Genomic DNA, 18,128 nt, shown 5'->3' with positions numbered 1-18,128 from the left:
AAGAGTGTTTCATGAAGCAGTTGCTCTTTGCATTAATGTGGCCTGAAGGGAAAGTTTTGCTGTAAATGAAAGCAACACAGACTTTGTTTTTGCTCAGCTCTCCCTCCTGATGTGCCTTGTATCCATTATCTCTGAACGGCTCCAGCTTTCTAAGTAAAATGGCTCCGTCTGTTACACAAGCTCAATCTCTCCTATTTGCGGTTGTTATTGTTATGTAATGGCCGAATGGTGAAAAGGAATACCAGTCCCATTTAATCACAAGATGAATAATAACACTCAGGACACTCCAACATCATAAGGACTCATTACAAAACAGCTACTTCCCTCGACTCTGAAGGCAAATTGTGGCATCCAAGTGTTAAATTAGTATCTAGTAGTAAATTATGTTCCATAGAAATGGGAATTAACTTGATGTTAACATAGCACTAGGCCACCATTTGATGTTACTACTTCAGTGTATAGAACAACATGCTAGGAAGCTAAAATACGCAAAGCAATTTCTCAAAATTCATAACTTTTAATACCCCTGGAGTGGTCTTTAAATGATGTCATTTTATTTTTTTTTATCTTTTAACTTACCTTTATTTTATTTTTATGAAATGTATAATTTTATCGCTATTTGAAAATTTGCATGTGTCAGTCCATGGTAGCTGGTAACCTGAAAGAATCATTTGTCAGGCTAACGAAGGTTGAAGCCAACTCCTGTCCTTACTGCTGGCTGGTTTTCCATCTCTCCTACCTCTACTTCCATGACCCATAATATATTAATGTATGTATGTGTAAGTCTATAGTAATATGTTTAACTTAATGTGTGTGATAAGATCACCCAACTTAAATAGTACATTTTTACCAAATGGGGAAGTAAACATCAGAGATAAAGCTAGGTTGCAGCCTGTAATATTGTGGAAATACGTCATCAGTATTCCTGAAAGTCAAAGTTGGCAAGTGATAGTGAGCACAGCCCAATATTAAACTACATCTGTTTTATATAGTTTTTGTATGCAAATGTTAGTTCAATATGAAGCGTTGTTTTCATTTAGGAAAAGATGAGGCAAACAATTTAAGTCATTATACCAAGCTAACATTATTACTGTACTTTTTTTCCCTAAGATCTGATAAATATGTTTATAAATAGCAACTGAATTCTAAGTTAATGCACATTTTAAAAATTGACATATAACATATTAGATTCAGATGTACAACATAATGATTCAATATTTGTATATATTGCAAAATAATCACCATAATTCTGGGTAACATCTAATTAACATAAGACTTTTTTTATATAAGTGAAATAAGAAGGTTCACTATATGAGACGTAAGTGCTTTGTTGTATGACATTGCCTTATAGATTTATTACACAAGTTTATTATGTACCTTGTGCTTTTATCATAGGGTCTGTCAAAGTTGCAACTCTAAGAACCCCAAATGAATGCCTCCATGACAAAAATTGCACATAGAATTATGGTCCTTCTGTCCTTCTAAAATCATGTTCTATTTCCTTTTAGAGTAATTTGTCTCAGGTAAACACTGGGTAGTCCCTTCCATTAAGAGATAGAAAAGAGGTTGAGGAAAGGGTACTTTCTCCCTGGGGGTAGAGTAAGTGGAAGGGTGATAGTGCTGTGCCTCAGTATCCCCTCCCATAATTACTACACGGACCATCCCCATGGGAAAGTGAGACCATGGAAGTTGAGGTAGGAGAGATGGAAACCCAGCCAGCAGTAAGAATGACAGGAGCCAGCTTCAATTTTTACTATTCTGACAATTCATTCTTTTAGGTTACCAGGTACCACTTTGCACTATCTTTACACTCTCCATGTGTACATAGATGTACAACATATGCCAAGTAAAATCCCTTGGCCTTAAAATACAAATGGTTTAATATTTCTAAGATGAATCAACATCGATTAGCCAGGTTCTCAGATGTCACAACAAAGATATCCCCCCTTCGCTTACTCTACCCCCAGTAAGTAAGTAAGGTTGAAGATCCTGCAGTTCCAGGGCTTAGGCTTGCGTCAGAGGGGAATGCTGAACACACCGGCGGAGACCACACTCTGCCTTCACATGCACCTCGAATCCGCCCACTTCTCTCCATCTCCCTGGTAAGCACCCAAGTCTAGACCCTTGCTGTTCAAAGTGTGGTCTCAGGCAGGGTTCAGCAAACTTTTCTGATAAGGGCCAGATAGTAAGTATTTTAGGTTTATGGGACATACAGTCTCTGTGGCAACTGCTTACCTCTGCAGTTATAGCATGAAAGCAGCCATAGATAACATGGAAACAAGTGGCTATCTATATATATAATGAGCCAGGGGCCCTCACAGCTGAACAGATGACCGAACAGGCTGTGTGGGGCGACCAGACCTGCAGGGCGGTTAGTGAGGGTCGGGCGACCAAACGATTGAGCAGCAGGCTGTGTGGGGCAACAAGGCCATCAGGGGGATAGTGAGGGATAACCAAACGACTGAACAGCAGGCTGTGTGGGGCAACTAGGTTGGCATGGGGGGCAGTGAGGGGTGACCAGCAGAGGGGTTAGGGGTAATCAAGCAGGCAGGTGAGCAGTTAGGAGCCAGTGGTCCCAGATTGTGAGACAGATGTCTGACTGCCTCAGGATCAGGCCTAAACCAGCAGTCAGACATCCCCCAAGGGATCCCGGATTGGAGAGGGTGCAGGCTGGGCTGAGGGGACCCTCCCGCTGCCCTGTGCATGAATTTCATGCACCGGGCCTCTAGTATTTCAATAAAATTTTATTTACAAAAATAAGCAGCAGCCCCATTTAGCCAATGGGCAATAGTTTGCCAACCTTTGATCTAGGGCAAGCATGTCAAACTTGCAGCCCAGACAATATAACAGTATGTAACAAAAGTTTTAATAAAAATTTTGTCACTTAATTTTAACAATATCCTGTTATACATAATTATTAGTAATGATCTACAACGTTCTCTAGTGACTAATTACAATAACTGTGTTGCATTCATTTCGCTTTAGCATCTTACACACAGGCGCACCATTTCTCTCCACTAATACCAGCAGCGAATATTTTAGCAGCTGACTGCCACGTCATTAATCTTAGACTGACTTGTTTGATGTGCGCAACAGGAAATATTTCGCTTTCAGAGAACAAGAAAAATAGGTTTCTTTGTGTTATGCTTATTAATTTGCGCAGTTATTCAGTGTCTGGTAAGTTAATGTTCAAGAAAAAAATGTTAATTCTTATTAAAATATTCTATTGTTTTGTTAATGATTACTCATTTATTTCAGTCCTTTGCATTCAGCATGTCTCTATCGAAATAAACCTATGTTTCTATGGAAATTGAAGCTTTTGTGTGTTTTTTTTGCAGCCCACATAAACTTAAACCTTGTTTATTTGGCCTGTGTTGGCCTTTGAGTTTGACATGCTTGGTCTAGGGACCAGCAAGGTCAGTACCACCTGGAAGCTTATTAGAAATGTAGTATCTCAGATCCCACCCCACATCCTCTGGATTAAGTTCATTCTAACCAGAGCCTTAGATGATTCCTTTGGACATTACGGTTGGAGGAACGCTGGTCTCCCAGGGTGAGGCCACCACCACCCCTCCTCTGGGTTGCTATGCTGGACTGACTGGTCTCCTTGAACTTCTACCTTTAGTTAACTTTGCCACCCTTTACCATTCTCCACAAAGCAGCCACAGGGGTCTTCTTAAAATACAAATTGGTTCACATCTCTTGCCTACCAAAAACCTTTCAGCAACCTCTCAACTAGGGTTATCAGACTTAACAAAAACAATGAAAACAGGATACCAAGTTAAACTGGAATTTCAAATGAACAATAAAATACATTTTAATATACATATGTCCCTTGTAATATTTAGAACATACTTACACTAAAAAGTTAGTTGTTACTTATCTGAAATTCAAATTTGACTGGCTGTTCTGTATTTGACCTAGCAGCCCATGCCCAGTGCTTGAGGTTATAGCCTGAACTCCTTCTTACAGATTGTAAAACCATGATCTGGCCTTGTCTCCTTACCAGTATCATCAGACACCACCCTCACCTCCTCACAATGCTCTAATCAGTGGTCGGCAAACTGTGGCTCTCGAGCCTCATGCGGCTCTTTGGCCCCTTGAGTGTGGCTCTTCCACGAAATACCACGTGTGGGCGCGCAGGTACAGTGCAATTGAAACTTCGTGGTCCATGCGCAGAAGTTGGTATTTTGTGAAAGAGCCACACTCAAGTGGCCAAAGAGCCGCACGTGGCTCGCAAGCCGCAGTTTGCTCTAACGACACTGGCTAAGCTCTTTCCTGCCAAGATCTTGGACAAGTTGTGGCCTCCACCTGGAATCCATTCTCCTCCTATCCTGCAGGTCTCAGCCTGAAGTCTCCTGTGTAAGGGAGGCCTTCCCTAACTCTGTCTAAATGAGCACGTGCTTTCCACACAAGACTCTTTCCGTGAGCTTAAAGAAATCCAAAGAAGGAATGATTTCTTGGGACTGTAATTATCTTAGTGAAAGGAGAATGAGGGATTCCTTGGGACCAGAAGGTCTGGGAATAATAACACAGGAGAGGAAGAATGGCATTGAATGAGGGCAGGGAATAGGAGAGCAGAGGACAGGCCTGGGCCAGTGTGAGTGAAGGAAATTAGTCAGAACTATAGAAATAATAATTTTAAAAAACTGAACGTGTAAATTGGATTTGGCCTATGGACTACATTGAATTTCTCAATGAAGAGTTTGAATTGCTCAGAAAAGCAAAGAGGAGCCACAAAAGCTGTTGAGCAGAGGTGACATCATGAAGCTGTGTTTTGGGAAAATGAACCTGGCAGGAGGGTAGACTTGACAGAAGGAAGGGAGAGAGGCCAGCCAGGGGGTGGTGTTGGTGGGGCAAACCTGAGCGTGTAATTGAACTACTTGAGCAAGGCAGGAGTGGAAGAGAAGGAGCAGCGACAGAGTTAAATGGTTAAATGAAGGCAGGAGGGTTAGAAAGGAGTTTTTCAAATTTGTTTATGAAAGAACTTTTAAAAACATGGGGAAACAGCTTACCTGTGTAATTTCCCACATTATGAATTAGAAGCACTAAAAGCCCCATAGCTGTCCCATGTAACTCTTAATCCCTCTAAAGATGTGAGAGTTAACATATTTAGAAAAGGGAGACTCTAGACAGCTCCCACTCACATGTCTTCCTCCCTTCCTTCCTTCCTTCCTTCCTTCCTTCCTTCCTTCCTTCCTTCCTTCCTTCCTTCTTCCCTCCCTCCCTTTTTCCTTCCCTCCCTCCCTCCCTCCCTCCTTCCCTCCTTCCCTCCTTTCTTTCTTTCTTTCTTTCTTCCTTCTTTCTTCTTTTTTGAAGCAAAGAGAGAGACATTCACAAGGGAGGCTGGCTGAGTCATGATTCAAAATAGGTCATGGCTGTTGAACAAGGGAGCCCTCAATGATGGAGTTAAATGGCCTCTTCACTCACAATGTTAAAAGCATTTTACTCAGTGAATTTAAGCTGTCTGTGCTCCGTGTTCTCTGGCTGATTTTTTTCAAAGTTGATTTAATCCCGGCACTTCATAAAATGTGTGTAAAGCAAGATTTTATTTGTGTTCAAGAGAAATCTCTGAAAGAGTGGAATAAAACCAAATGCATGGAAACAAGCTCCAATCTGGCAACGGGAAAACACAGATGCACAGGTTAAGTGCAAGATTTAGGAGATGTGCCCCACCCCCCGTCCCTAAATAAGTTTCTAATCAAATGCCAGAATGAAACATTGAAACCTGCCAAAATGTCCTACTTGGCTGCCTTCACTCTTGAAATCATTCCTTTCTATTGCATCTGACTAGGCAGAGAACAATAATGGAAATGCCTACCAACTGATGTTTCTGGCAATTTTGTGAATTATCACATAAAATGAAATGCTGAACTACATTCCTTTCTCCCTGGGGTTTATCTTCACACTCCTATTCATGCTTGGCATCCCCTCTGCTTGGTGTGACCACAGTCCCAAAACTGAGCTGCTAAAGATTAGACTGTGATATGCCAATCATTTTGCATTTTAAAAAGACTAAATAACCTATTTAAGAAAACCATTTAGGTTTGTATAATTCTTTCCTTTTTCTTTTCCTTTTCTTCAGTAAGCTCGATGTGACTAGCTTCGATTAGGATCATACAATAAGCAGGGAAAGAACACACTTCAGAGATCCCCCATAGAATTTTGTTGGTGGCCCTCAGGCTGCAGATTTTACTGGCTTTCTGGGAGGAAGTGTGCTAGGTGCGATGAGATGACTAAGACAGAAACTGGAGAACATCTCAGGTTCAGTGATCAGAGTTATCAGATTGCAAATGTTTAGGAGGCATAATGTGTTCTGATGAAATTTCCAAGACTGCTCACTAAAAAAAGGGTGGGGGGGAATCTAGAAAATTTCTTAGTGCCAAATTAAAAACAGTAAATATTGCCGAAACCGGTTTGGCTCAGTGGATAGAGTGTCAGCCTGCGGATTGAAAGGTCCCAAGTTCGATTGCGGTCAAGGGCATGTACCTGGGTTGTGGGCACATCCCCAGTGGGAGATGTGCAGGAGGCAGCTGATCTATGTTTCTCTCTCATCAATATTTCTAACTCTCTATCCCTCTCCCTTCCTCTCTGTAAAAAATCAATAAAATATATTTTAAAAAAACAGTAAATATTAAGTATAACTTGATTAAGGAGGATTTGTACATCATTAAGGAAAAACTGGAGGGGGTGTATCAAAAGTATAGCAAACTAGGGAAAGTAAAAGAAATTAGGTCAGAATTGTTGATCTGTTCCACAGGCATTTCTCAAGCAGCTATTATATACCTGTCTCCGTGTTATATGTTGATAGTATAAAGATGAGTTAGTCTTCATCCTTTATCTTATAAAGTTAATCTTGGAACATGAAAATGTAAAGAGATTAGTTCTTTTAGATACTGGTGAAAATGCTTCCAAATTGGGATAGTTGCTTTCTTTCTCCTCGTGGGCTACTTTTTGTTTTGAAACCAGAGAACCTATGGATCTGGGCTGCCAGTCACAACTTGAGCCAATTAAGCAGAGACAGGGTTGAATCATATATGAACATTTATTCCCATAATGCCAGCAGTATGGGAGAGCAGCAGGTCACCCACGAAAATCTGCTCTGCACCCCACCCCCCATAAGCCAGATGCTTATATGGGATACAGACATAGATTACGTGGGGAAGTGGGCAAAAGGAATAAGAATGGGTATAATGGTTACAGATTATAGGCAATGTGGGCAATGTGGGCTGGGGGTTTGCAAAGGGCAGGGGTCATCGGGGACTCCATTGTTGCCTTTCCACAACAAGATTGGATATTAATCTTTCTATGAAGATAGGCAGCTCCCAGATGGGGAGGATGGGCTGCATTTCCAGGTGAGCTCCCAGGTCCGGTGTATAATCCCCAGCCAGGTGTGAATGTGCTTCCTTTAATCAGAACAAAACAATCATGGTTAACAGAGCATGATTAATATTTCTTGTTAGTATTTCTTATAACTAATAGCTAGTCCCCAATATTCTAATTCTACCCCTAACAGTTTCACATGACAGAGTCAAGCTTCCAAAAGCATGAAAGGCATTGGTTAGAGGTGAACTTTTCACGTAACACATGGGCCACTGAAAAATCCAGACACCTGTGTCCCCCTCCACTGCCCTTCCTTGCCAGTCTGGTCACCCCCAACGGCCCTCCCCTGCAGGCCTGGTCCCCCCCAACTGCCCTCCCCTGCAGGCCCAATTGCCCCTAACTGCCCTCCCCTGCTGGCCTGATTGCCCACAACTGCCCTCCCCTGCCAGCCATCTTGTAGCAGCCATTTTGTGATGACATGGGGACAGCCATCTTGTGATGGCATGGGGCAACCATCTTGTGACCACGTGAGGCGGCCATCTTGTGATGACATGGCGTGGCCATCTTGTGCAAGGGCATAACAGTCAATTTGCATATTACCTCTTTATATACAGAATACTGTTCTGTATCTCATTAACTAACTCTTGATATCTGCATAGTTTCCTTTTAAAAGAAGCCAGTGTGTCCATACCAGCATTCTCCGCCCATCATTCATACACCCACTAAATGATTGTACTTTCTAATACTGTACAGTACTGTACATAACAGACAGGTCCTGGTATTGTTACAGATTTTACCAACCCATTCATTAATCCTCCAGAATCCTCTGAGAAATATAGCTAAACCATAACTAACCAATGTTTTCCTCACAGTAATTCTTCCAAGAAAGGAAAGCTTGCTTTAAAAAATAATGGAGGGTTATTTCAGGATACGACACTGGAAGATGATAGAAAAAATAATTATGAATTCCAAGAAAAAAGTAAACAGCTCTAAGAGGAAATATAATTACAGTACACTACTTGACTCTTTTTTGGGGAAAATGTAAGCAGCACAAGAAGATAGAGTCATAACAAAGTAACTGCATTAGGGAATGGAGAAAGGAAGTGAGTTAGTGTGAAAGAACTAAATTCTCATCTATTGTACAATACAGCAAATAGATGATATCAAAATTATTAAATTGAGAAACAGAAGTTCAGAAAAAGAGAGATATTTAAAATAAAAGAGAATTACAAATCCAGTGCATGATCTTAGATTGACAAACCAACTACAAAGGCTATTTTAAAGGTAACTGGGGAAATTTAAATATGTACTAACTTTTATATGATAATAGAAATTGTCATTTTTCTTAGATGTGATAATATTTAGCTATGCATAATAAAGAATATCATGATAACTTTAATATATTTTAAATACATAATCATTTTTAAATACTTTAAAAAGGAACACATCAACATTTTAAAAACAGGCTTTTCTATTTGATTTTGAACATCACCTTGATTTCAAAATGTGTTTAAGTAATTTTGACAATATATCTCTGGATTAGTACACAGCCACCGCTATATCCTATAGTTGAAGCTAGTTTTTTCTAAGATGACTCTTGCTTTGCACGATTCTGAAATTTCACAAAACAGATTTAATTACTTTCAGTGCACTTTACTTAATTAGGCAAGAATTCAGACAAACAGATTTTAGAAAGGTTTTTCATTATCAGATAAAAACTAAGAGACTGTGAACTAGGAAATTAAATTAACTAAATATTCTCTGAGTATTCCAATTGGTTAATAGGCATGGTTGTTAAGCCTTGTTCAAACTAAAAATTCACATCCTAACTAACTGTTATGGGTTGATGGTTAAGAGCAGAGCAAATGTGTGGCAAATACCAAGGGGATTCCTATGTCAGTAAGATTCTCAGGGTAGAGAGGACACTGGGAATGTGACCTACTTTAAAAATCAACAAAATAATCTTTTATGTTAGTGATAAAATTATGATTTTTAACATGTGTTTAATGAATAAAATACCATACCTGAGAGAAAAACACTTCTAGAAAGAATTTCACCTAAAAATGCATTTGACACACAAAGTAATATGGTGCAAATTTAACAGAGTTTTTAGTTGGTTGGTTAACATTTGTATCACTTTCATCCCTTTGCAGTTCTATAAGGAAGATATCTAAGGTGTAAGGCTTGATCCAATTTTTAAACTATTATATGAATAACTGGGATAAATGAAAGATCATTTAAAGAAAGAAACCAATACACTAAGGGAATATCCACACCACTTACTTAATTGGAATGGCATAATGATACAGTCATATTTTAATTTGGTGGGACGGTGTTGACATGTAACTACTAATCCACTTAATTGGTTGATTTTTAACTCATCAATAAGTATAATTAATTATTATCCCTTCATTCAACAAATAATTATTTAGCATCTATATACAGGTATGTGTGCTGGAGACTGAGAATACAGTAACAAACAAGATAAATATGATTCCCACCCTCATGGACTTGGAAAGACAGGTCAAAAAAGAAATTTAAATGAAATATAACCGGTGTTCTCAAGCTATTAAAATGAATGGCTTGAAAGCACATAGCAAGGAACCTAATCATGTCACTGAAAATATAAACCAGGCACCCGACAGCCCTCTCTGTAACCAACCCCTTTCCTCAGGGTTGAAAATTCGAGAGTAAGTGCAGAATCCCAGTGATGTTGGTGGCTAGGAAAAGGGCTGTCCCAGCTGGACACATGATCCCTCTGCAGAGCACTGTCTCCATTAGCAATGCAGTTCATGCTGGCTTTGTTTTCCTGGAAAATGCGTAAGCTTTGTATCCCAAAGAATGCTGGGTGGGGCACTTGCCAGACTTATGAAGGTGGAGTGACCCTGGGTAGCTCTTTAGACAGGTGACAGGGTCGAAGATAAGCCTGCTCCTAACCTGAATAAGATATTAATAAGTATTGCAGCACCAAGTAATTCCAGAGAGACTATTAAAATGAATCTGGAACACCTCGATTATCTCCAAGCATTTGGGTTAGATGACTGGGGGAGGACCAAATAACTAAATTGGAAAATTCCAACTGTAAGCAAAATGTGTGCTGATCTTGTGAGCCAGATTTTCATTAGATTTGAGAATAACTGGTGTGTTGTTGTTTGTTTGTTTTTTCAGAATGTCCTCATTGTTGAGGTAAGCTGACTTTATACCCATATTTGGAAGTTGAAAGGATGAACGGTGAGTTTTAAAATGTAGAGTTTGTTATCAAGTTGCCCAAGGACTTACTGAGTTCCCCTGTGTGCATGGCTCTCCAAATTTATTGAGTAGGAGCCAACTAGAATCAGGGACTTGAAATAACGCATTTAAAAGGTTTATATATTTAATGCCTCACATGTCTAATTGGTCATTATACCCATTTGTGAATCAGACATTTGTACAGAAGAGAAAACTAACCCACAAAGCCAAATTTACTTCATACTTAAGCCAAGGTTAGGACCCACTTCACTCTTACCTCAGTGTTCTTGCTAATGACTTTTAGTAATTCTACCTTTGCATTGAATCATAAATATAATCAATTTTAAAATGGTAGTCCAAAGGAAAGCTATGAATTAATTTAATTGGTTCTGTTTAAAAAAGGAGGAAGAGAGGGAGCAAGAAAAGAAAGAGTGGAGGGGAGAGAGAGAGAGAGAGAAAGTAAGAGATAAAGGGAAGGAAGAAAAGAAAAAAGAGAGAAAACACAGGCCCTGGGGCAGCAGTGGACTGCAAATGTTCCTGTTTCCTTCAAGAGCACACCTGTCTTATCAGCTGGCAGAAATTCGCGGGGGGAGGGGGTGGGGGGCTGTCTTCAAGCTTTTGTTACACAATTGCCTGTTTGTGCCATATGTATCTGCAGTTCTGGCTCAGACATAACCCATAAAGTAGACCCTCTAGCCAAATGAATTGCCCAACTCTGGCTAAATTCAGACCTCTTGTTTTAATAATCAGTTCCTGACAGCTGATTTCTGTCCTGAGGACAATAAATTGCTGCTGCCCATTCTACTCTAATTGAGCAGCAGCTCATCAGCAGAGATGAGCCTCAGCTCACTGCAGGCTCACACCCTCAGAATTCAAGGGCCGTCACCAGCTGCCGTCCAGACACATCTCACTTCCCAGCCATGGAGTCCCCTATTGAGTGGGGAGGGCAAGGGGGAGGTGTTTATCCATTCAGTGTATTCAGATGTACATCCCTGGTCCATGAAAATTCATGCGTCCTGTATTGTGTCACATAACCTCAGCTCCAAATCGCAGTCCTTGAAAGTGTGTGAGTGAGTCCAAATGTACTCAGGGAGAGCCCCACATGCTCTCCAAAGGCTGAATTTAGCCTTTCAACCCAGCTCAGAGTTTGAGGAAATACTCACCAATGTATTTCCCCAACCCAGCTTCCAGAAAGGAGCAACAGTCCAAAAAAATAGAACCAATTCTGCCTCCTACTTTGACTCCAATTTGATCGCAATTCTAATAGGGATGCATTATTAATAAGGAATATAATTATCTGCCTGAATGAAAAATCTACTACGCTGCCCAAGTGCATTCGGTTGCATTTGTTCTCTTTTCAAAGGATGTTGTTGGAACAGGGACCATGAAAGCGCTGCTCGGCAGCACAGGAAAATCACAAGCCCAACATGATTCAGGTGGCCAGGTGAGGAGGACGCACATCATTGTTTCTGTCTTTCCAAACGAGCCCAAGAGGGATGCTGTTTTCAGAGAGTGCAGTCTGTTCCAAACCAGTGACCTTCTGCCCTGGGGTGCTACAGTTTGGCCACACTATACACACAGCCCATTGAACTGCGGGCCTGAGAGAGAGGAAAGGGAAGAGCACATGCTTTGCTGTGGCTGAGCCCTCTTGACTGTGCCTCGAGCTTTTTCCAGGAGCAGCTGGCTGAGCCCCAGGGCCAGGGCCCCCTCCCTTCCTTTATTGAGAGTCACTGAGCTGGTGCCGCAGTAGCAGAAGCATGAGTTGGAGGGCTGGGATGATGCCCCATGTGTTCAAGGGGAAAAAATACATATTTTAAATACTACATATTTTAATCATATTTCATTCTATTTGCAATTCACAGAGATTTTATTTGGATCACTGAAGCTTTTTTTTTTTAATGATAGTTTGTTGGTGCAGAGGACACCTAGAAGTCACGGCTTTAGACCTGACTAGGTGTTCTTGGGTTTTGTTTGTTAATGGGTGGCCTCGTGGTGGTAGTTTGTGTGTAAGAAATTCCTATTTGTCGGTGTTCTGTCTGAAGTGGAAGCTGCATAGGTTTGAAAGACCCACAAATTCCCAGCCTTGCTAGCGAAACTAGAACTCTTTACAACAAGGGGCTGACATTTCCTGCCTTGCTCCGCTCACAGGAACTCAGTTGTGTGCATGGATATTTTCATATCTAGGTTTTCCATAGAACCTTATCTCCAAGAGCCCAGAGAATCAGTTTCAGGTGGAGGAGGGAGACTCGACCTCTCTGGACTGACACAGAGGCACAGGATTCCTGCCGTGGCTGCCATCCCCACATGGGACATGGAGAGGCACGGGTAGAGGTTCAGAGGCATTCTCATACCAGGCAATGCACGGTGCAGACGTGCAGCGAGCCTGAATTTTAGCACACGAAGGGGAAATCCAAGTCATCTCCCCACCACTCCGAACAAAAGTTCAGTAACACAAAAATTAAGTGAACAGCACAGGGAATATAGTCAATAACATTGTAACTAGAGCTATTGTGCTGACCATTTTGCAATGGATAAAAACATCAACCCACGCCTGGCCGCAGTGGCTCAGTGGTTGAGTGTCTACCTATGAACCAGGAGGTCGCGGTTCAATTCCCAGTCAAGGGCACATGCCTAGGTTCTGGGCTCGATCCCCATTGTGGGGTCCGCAGGCGGCAGCCAATCAATGATTCTCTCTCATCACTGATGTTTCTATCTCTCCCTCCCTCTCCCTTCCTCTCTGAAATCAATTTAAAAAATATATTTTTAAAAAACATTAAACCACTATTTTGTACACCTCAAACTAAGGTCATATTGTATGTCATCTGTAATTCAATAAAAAATAAAATATAACTTCACAGAAACAAAACAATAACAGAGAATTAGCAGATCAAATGTCTATAGATACTATCTTCACACTTGCCTTCAGACGTGTGTTCTGGAGGACTTTTCTCATCTAGGGCAGGAGGATAAACAAGCAGCTTGATTATTTATTATTCTAACACTGGAGGTGATTTTTTTTTTCACTTGCATAGGCAGACTTCAGCTTGATTTTTATAACTTACATTTGCTCTGAAGCCTCTGGGATAATTTGGCCACGGTTCTCATTAGCAAGCTGAACAAACACTGCAGCAAGGGAAGCATGCTATGGATGGGTAATGTGCCAGTGCGATTTAGCCAGTGACTCTTTATTCGAAAACACAAGTTTCATTCCTATGTGGGATGTATTAAATCTAGACAATGTCAGTTCTAGGCAGATAGACCCAATAGTGTGTTCCTGTCCAGTTATTGGTTTGGGGAATATAATCTGGATGTAGTTAAAGTTGGACACGGTTAGTAAACAGAAATCTTCCAAGGAAATAATGTAAGACACTGTTCAGAAAAAATTTTTTAACTGAAAGACATTCACTTCAGACATTCTGTTAATTTTTGTGTCACTTATAGCAGCAACATTAATAAAGTAATAACAGCAAACACTAGTAAGTGGCTATGATGTTCCCAACTCTGTTCTAAGAGCTATATACACAGATTAACACATTTAATCCTCTAAGGTAGATGCTAAAGTTATGCCCACATTACAGACGAGGAAATTGAACATAACAAGGTTAAAGAGCTGGCCAAGGTCACATAATTGTAACTGTAGAGCCAGTATTGAACCCAGGCAGTCTGGTTTTAATCACTGCTCTTACGCTTGCAATATACCTGTAACATCTGCAATTGCAAACCTAAGAGTAGGACTTGCACCCATTTACCCAGCTAGAGATAGGTCACTCTGGCTCCCATCCTATTCAACCAAGTCTCCCTCTTATTTCATGACTCTCTGAAGGTTTGGCTTTCTCAACTGGCTTTTCCCAGTCTGAGTTGCCATGCCTGTTCTAGGGTTTGCATTGCTCACTGTCAAATCACTATTATTGCTACAGTCAGGGTTTCCTAACATTCTTTTAGCTAGCTCAGAATCCCTGTTTCTTCTTTCTGGATTTCTGAATCTTTGTACTTTTTGTTTCTTTCTCCTAATCTACTCTTTCCTCTGTCCAATGACATCTTTTCTTCTGCTCGTCCGTCTCCTCTGATTATTTTTCTCAAGAACCTACAGTTTGGACGGTCAAATAGTGAAACATAATGTACTAGTAGTCCCCCAGAAAATAAGTTCCTTCCCTCTAGCATGTTCTGTGAGCAGGAACCAGTTGGTTTCTCCATGTGGAAGTATCTTTTTGGTCACAGGAATCAAAGTGGTGGTGGGCAGTACCATGGAGGTAACTTCCTCAGGGCTCTAAGTCCATTGGCTGCATCTAGGTATAGTTTCATAAAAGCAGGCAAGTGTATCGCTCACCTGCAATACTGTGACAAACATACACAGGCTCCAAAACATTGGAAGGAGCTTGAAAAATCATTGGACCATAAGCACATTTATTCTGTCTCGAGGCCTCCAGTATAGGAGAGGTATGGTCTTTTCCTTAAGGATGCTTTTCAATAAAAATTACCTTCCTTTCAAGAAATTCTTCTTTTGCTTAACCTGAGTACCTTCTACTGCATTTAAATCCATTTACTCTCCTTCTGCCCTTAATAGAGATGAAGAGCTAATCGTTGTCATCTGCGTTGTGAACTCCAAGCATTCTCTTCCTCAAGCTGAACAATCCCACTTCCTTCATATTGTCTCCCAGGTTTTGCTTCCCAGCTCTGTATCCTGCCGGGGACACTGAGTAGTGTGAGGATCACCTCTTAGTTGCAACAGCCTGCACACCTACTCACGTACTGCAGTATCGTAACACCTCCTGTGTGAACTGCACTTTGTGCTTTTCAGAGTGTTTGCGTTGGCATTATGCCATTAGATACTGCTTTGGAACAACACGCCTACATTACTAAGTCATGCATACTTCTCACTATCTACTGGGCTGCCTGAGCCCTTTCTCGGATCCGGATACCAGGAGTACAGTCACTCTTTATTGCATGTTGGCTTCTTTGTCTTGTCTTCCTGAGTTCTCACTTGGGCCCAGGTCCCTGCTGGGCTCATCCTATGCATTGCTTATCACGTTTTTCACTTACTTCTGCCTAAATGAAAAGTCCTCACCATTGAAGTGTCAACACTAACATATGGTGGCTTTATGCTTGTTATCTAAATTTTGATTTTTTTTTTCTTCTCTCTCTCTGCTCAGATGCTGGATTTGAGATTCTAAACTTATTTGTGGTGGGTTATGCTTTAGATTACAATGAATGCCTCAGAGATCTGAATGTACGTGTTGCATGCATATCCCCACCCCCATTTCACAAGGACTTAACAGTTTTAACAATTTAACTAATTATTAAAATAATAATAATGGTGGCTGCCATATATTGAGTAACTTCTATGTCAGGAATATTCTGGGCACTTTGCATGCATAATCTCAATTCACTCCCCCCACTACCCTGCAAGGGAGGAAGTAGGGTGATAGAAGCAATTATGATTATCTCTTTTTAATTTCTATTTTTATTTTTTATGAGCTCTATTTTATACTAAAGAAATAAGGAAGCCAAAAGCAGAACTATGGCTCGGTATTGATTTTTTTCCAAGTCATTGACTATGCCTACTTACCCACAGCAATGCTATATAATAAAAGCCTAATATGCTAAGTGTCTGACTATTCGTTTGACCTTTCAACCAGTCACTATGATGTGCACTGACCACCAGAGGGCAGACGCTCCAACTGGTAAGTTAGCTTGCTGCTGGGGTCTAGTTAGTCAGGACTGGGTGAGACGGGCTGGCCACTCCCTGGAGCCCTCTCGTGGTCCCTCCCCATCCCTGATCATGCACCGGTAAGGTTCTTCGGCCTGGCCTGCACCTTCTCGCAATCCAGGACCCCTTGGGGGATGTCAGAGAGCCAGTTTCAGCCCAATCCCTACAGGCCAGGCCAAGGGACCCCACTGGTGCACAAATCCTTGCACTGGACCCCTAATGGTAAGTATTCTATAACCTATTTTGTGTCAGAGCTTGAAATCTAGCAGGTACCAATTCGAGTGGCATGCAGGTAGCTTATAGCTATTCCCAATTTGGGGGCAGTAGTTTTATTGGTGGCAGAACAGCACCAGGGGTTACACTGGTGGGATCCCACTAGACCTGGGTTCAGCAATATCGGTACTTGAGTTGTGGCTAAGAAAGAATTTAGAGCCAAGACTCAAACTATAAGAGAACATTTATTTGGAAAATCACAGAGGTATAAGAAGTAATGTGTAGGAGAAATGGGCTTAGGAAACAAATTAGGTAAAAGAAAGGCCCTTGAAGCTTAGAAGTAAGGAAAGTCAAGGTGACACACTTCCGGGTTTGGGGAAGTGGAGGGAAAACTGTGGTGTGCTCCCATGAAGGAGAGTGTGATCGGTTTTCTGTCCTAAGGGTTTTTAAAGGTGGAGATTTTAGGGGAAGTCCCAGGGGAAGATCTCAATAGACTATTCACAGATATTCACAGCAGCTTTTCAGATGTGTCTTTCCGTGTTGAGGTCTCCACTGATTGATTGGCTGGCACAGGGGGTCATTAGTCAAGGCAGCTGGCCCTGAGGTGAGCTTGTCTGGTTTTGTTGCTTTTCTGGGCCTGGAGCTGAAGTACAACTGAGGCCTAGATGTTATCTCTAGGGAGTAAAGGTCAGGACTATTCACAGATATTCACAGCAGCTTTTCAGATGTGTCTTTCCGTGTTGAGGTCTCCACTGATTGATTGGCTGGCACAGGGGGTCATTAGTCAAGGCAGCTGGCCCTGAGGTGAGCTTGTCTGGTTTTGTTCCTTTTCTGGGCCTGGAGCTGAAGTACAACTGAGGCCTAGATGTTATCTCTAGGACGTAAAGGTCAAGGGTCCGAACCAGGAACAGCAATCTGCTAGGAGAGGAAAGGTCACCCTGGGGACAAGGTCCTATGCTACAGTTGTCCTTTGCTAGGCACCCAGGACTTTGCATCCTGGTGACCTTCTGGACCATAGTTTTCACATATAGACATCGACCCCTGGCTGTGTGACCCTGACCATTACTGAATGATCTAGACATATTACCCAAAACAGACCAATCCTCTCTCTCTCTCTGTCCACCCCCCTCCTCTTTCTCAATAGAAACTTAAACCAAAATCACAGAGACCAAGGAGTTTGAGGCTTAACCAGTGGATTGAGGTCTGGAGCTACCCCTGTTCCTGTCTTTCATTTCCTTCATTGTTCAGCACTTTCTTTGCTTCTGTGAGCTACTCAGTATCTTACCAATAAATCTCCCTATTTTGCTTATATTAGCCTGACTCCATTTCTGTTGCTTGCAACCAAAATATTCCTGACACATTTCTTACTATCCAAAGGGTCAAATAAGAGTACATATTATTTTTATTATGGCTGTTTCTCCATTCACCCTAGGGGCTGTAATTTTACCAGTAGGAGACTTCTATCTCCATCACAGCTAACCATACTGCTCCCTAAGCATTTCTGGTTGTTACAGACTTAGGGAGCCAAATTTGGAAAAAGGCTCAAAACTAAATCAATAACGCATTTTTGTCAAGCATTCGAATGGATTTCTTTAGATGTTACACACACACACACACACACACACACACACACACAAACCACAAATGTCCTATATAA

At 41.4% G+C, this 18,128-nt stretch overlaps 1 protein-coding gene across 1 annotated transcript in view; it reads left to right on the top strand.

Annotated features, from left to right (window-relative positions):
• PRTFDC1 (phosphoribosyl transferase domain containing 1) overlaps window positions 1-18,128 on the top strand; it is a 92,263-nt gene that overhangs the window by 72,807 nt on the left and 1,328 nt on the right. Inside the window, 5 exon segments of the mRNA XM_006773829.2 lie at window positions 10,490-10,509; window positions 11,915-11,959; window positions 11,961-11,995; window positions 12,457-12,503; window positions 15,702-15,778. Of these exon segments, the coding sequence (XP_006773892.1) occupies window positions 10,490-10,509; window positions 11,915-11,959; window positions 11,961-11,995; window positions 12,457-12,503; window positions 15,702-15,778 (224 nt within the window).

The sequence above is a fragment of the Myotis davidii genome, unplaced genomic scaffold (genome assembly GCF_000327345.1).
Source record: "Myotis davidii unplaced genomic scaffold, ASM32734v1 scaffold86, whole genome shotgun sequence".
Taxonomy (NCBI): domain Eukaryota; kingdom Metazoa; phylum Chordata; class Mammalia; order Chiroptera; family Vespertilionidae; genus Myotis; species Myotis davidii.
Note: the sequence above shows the minus strand (reverse complement) of the source record. Positions and strands in the feature narration are given on the sequence as shown.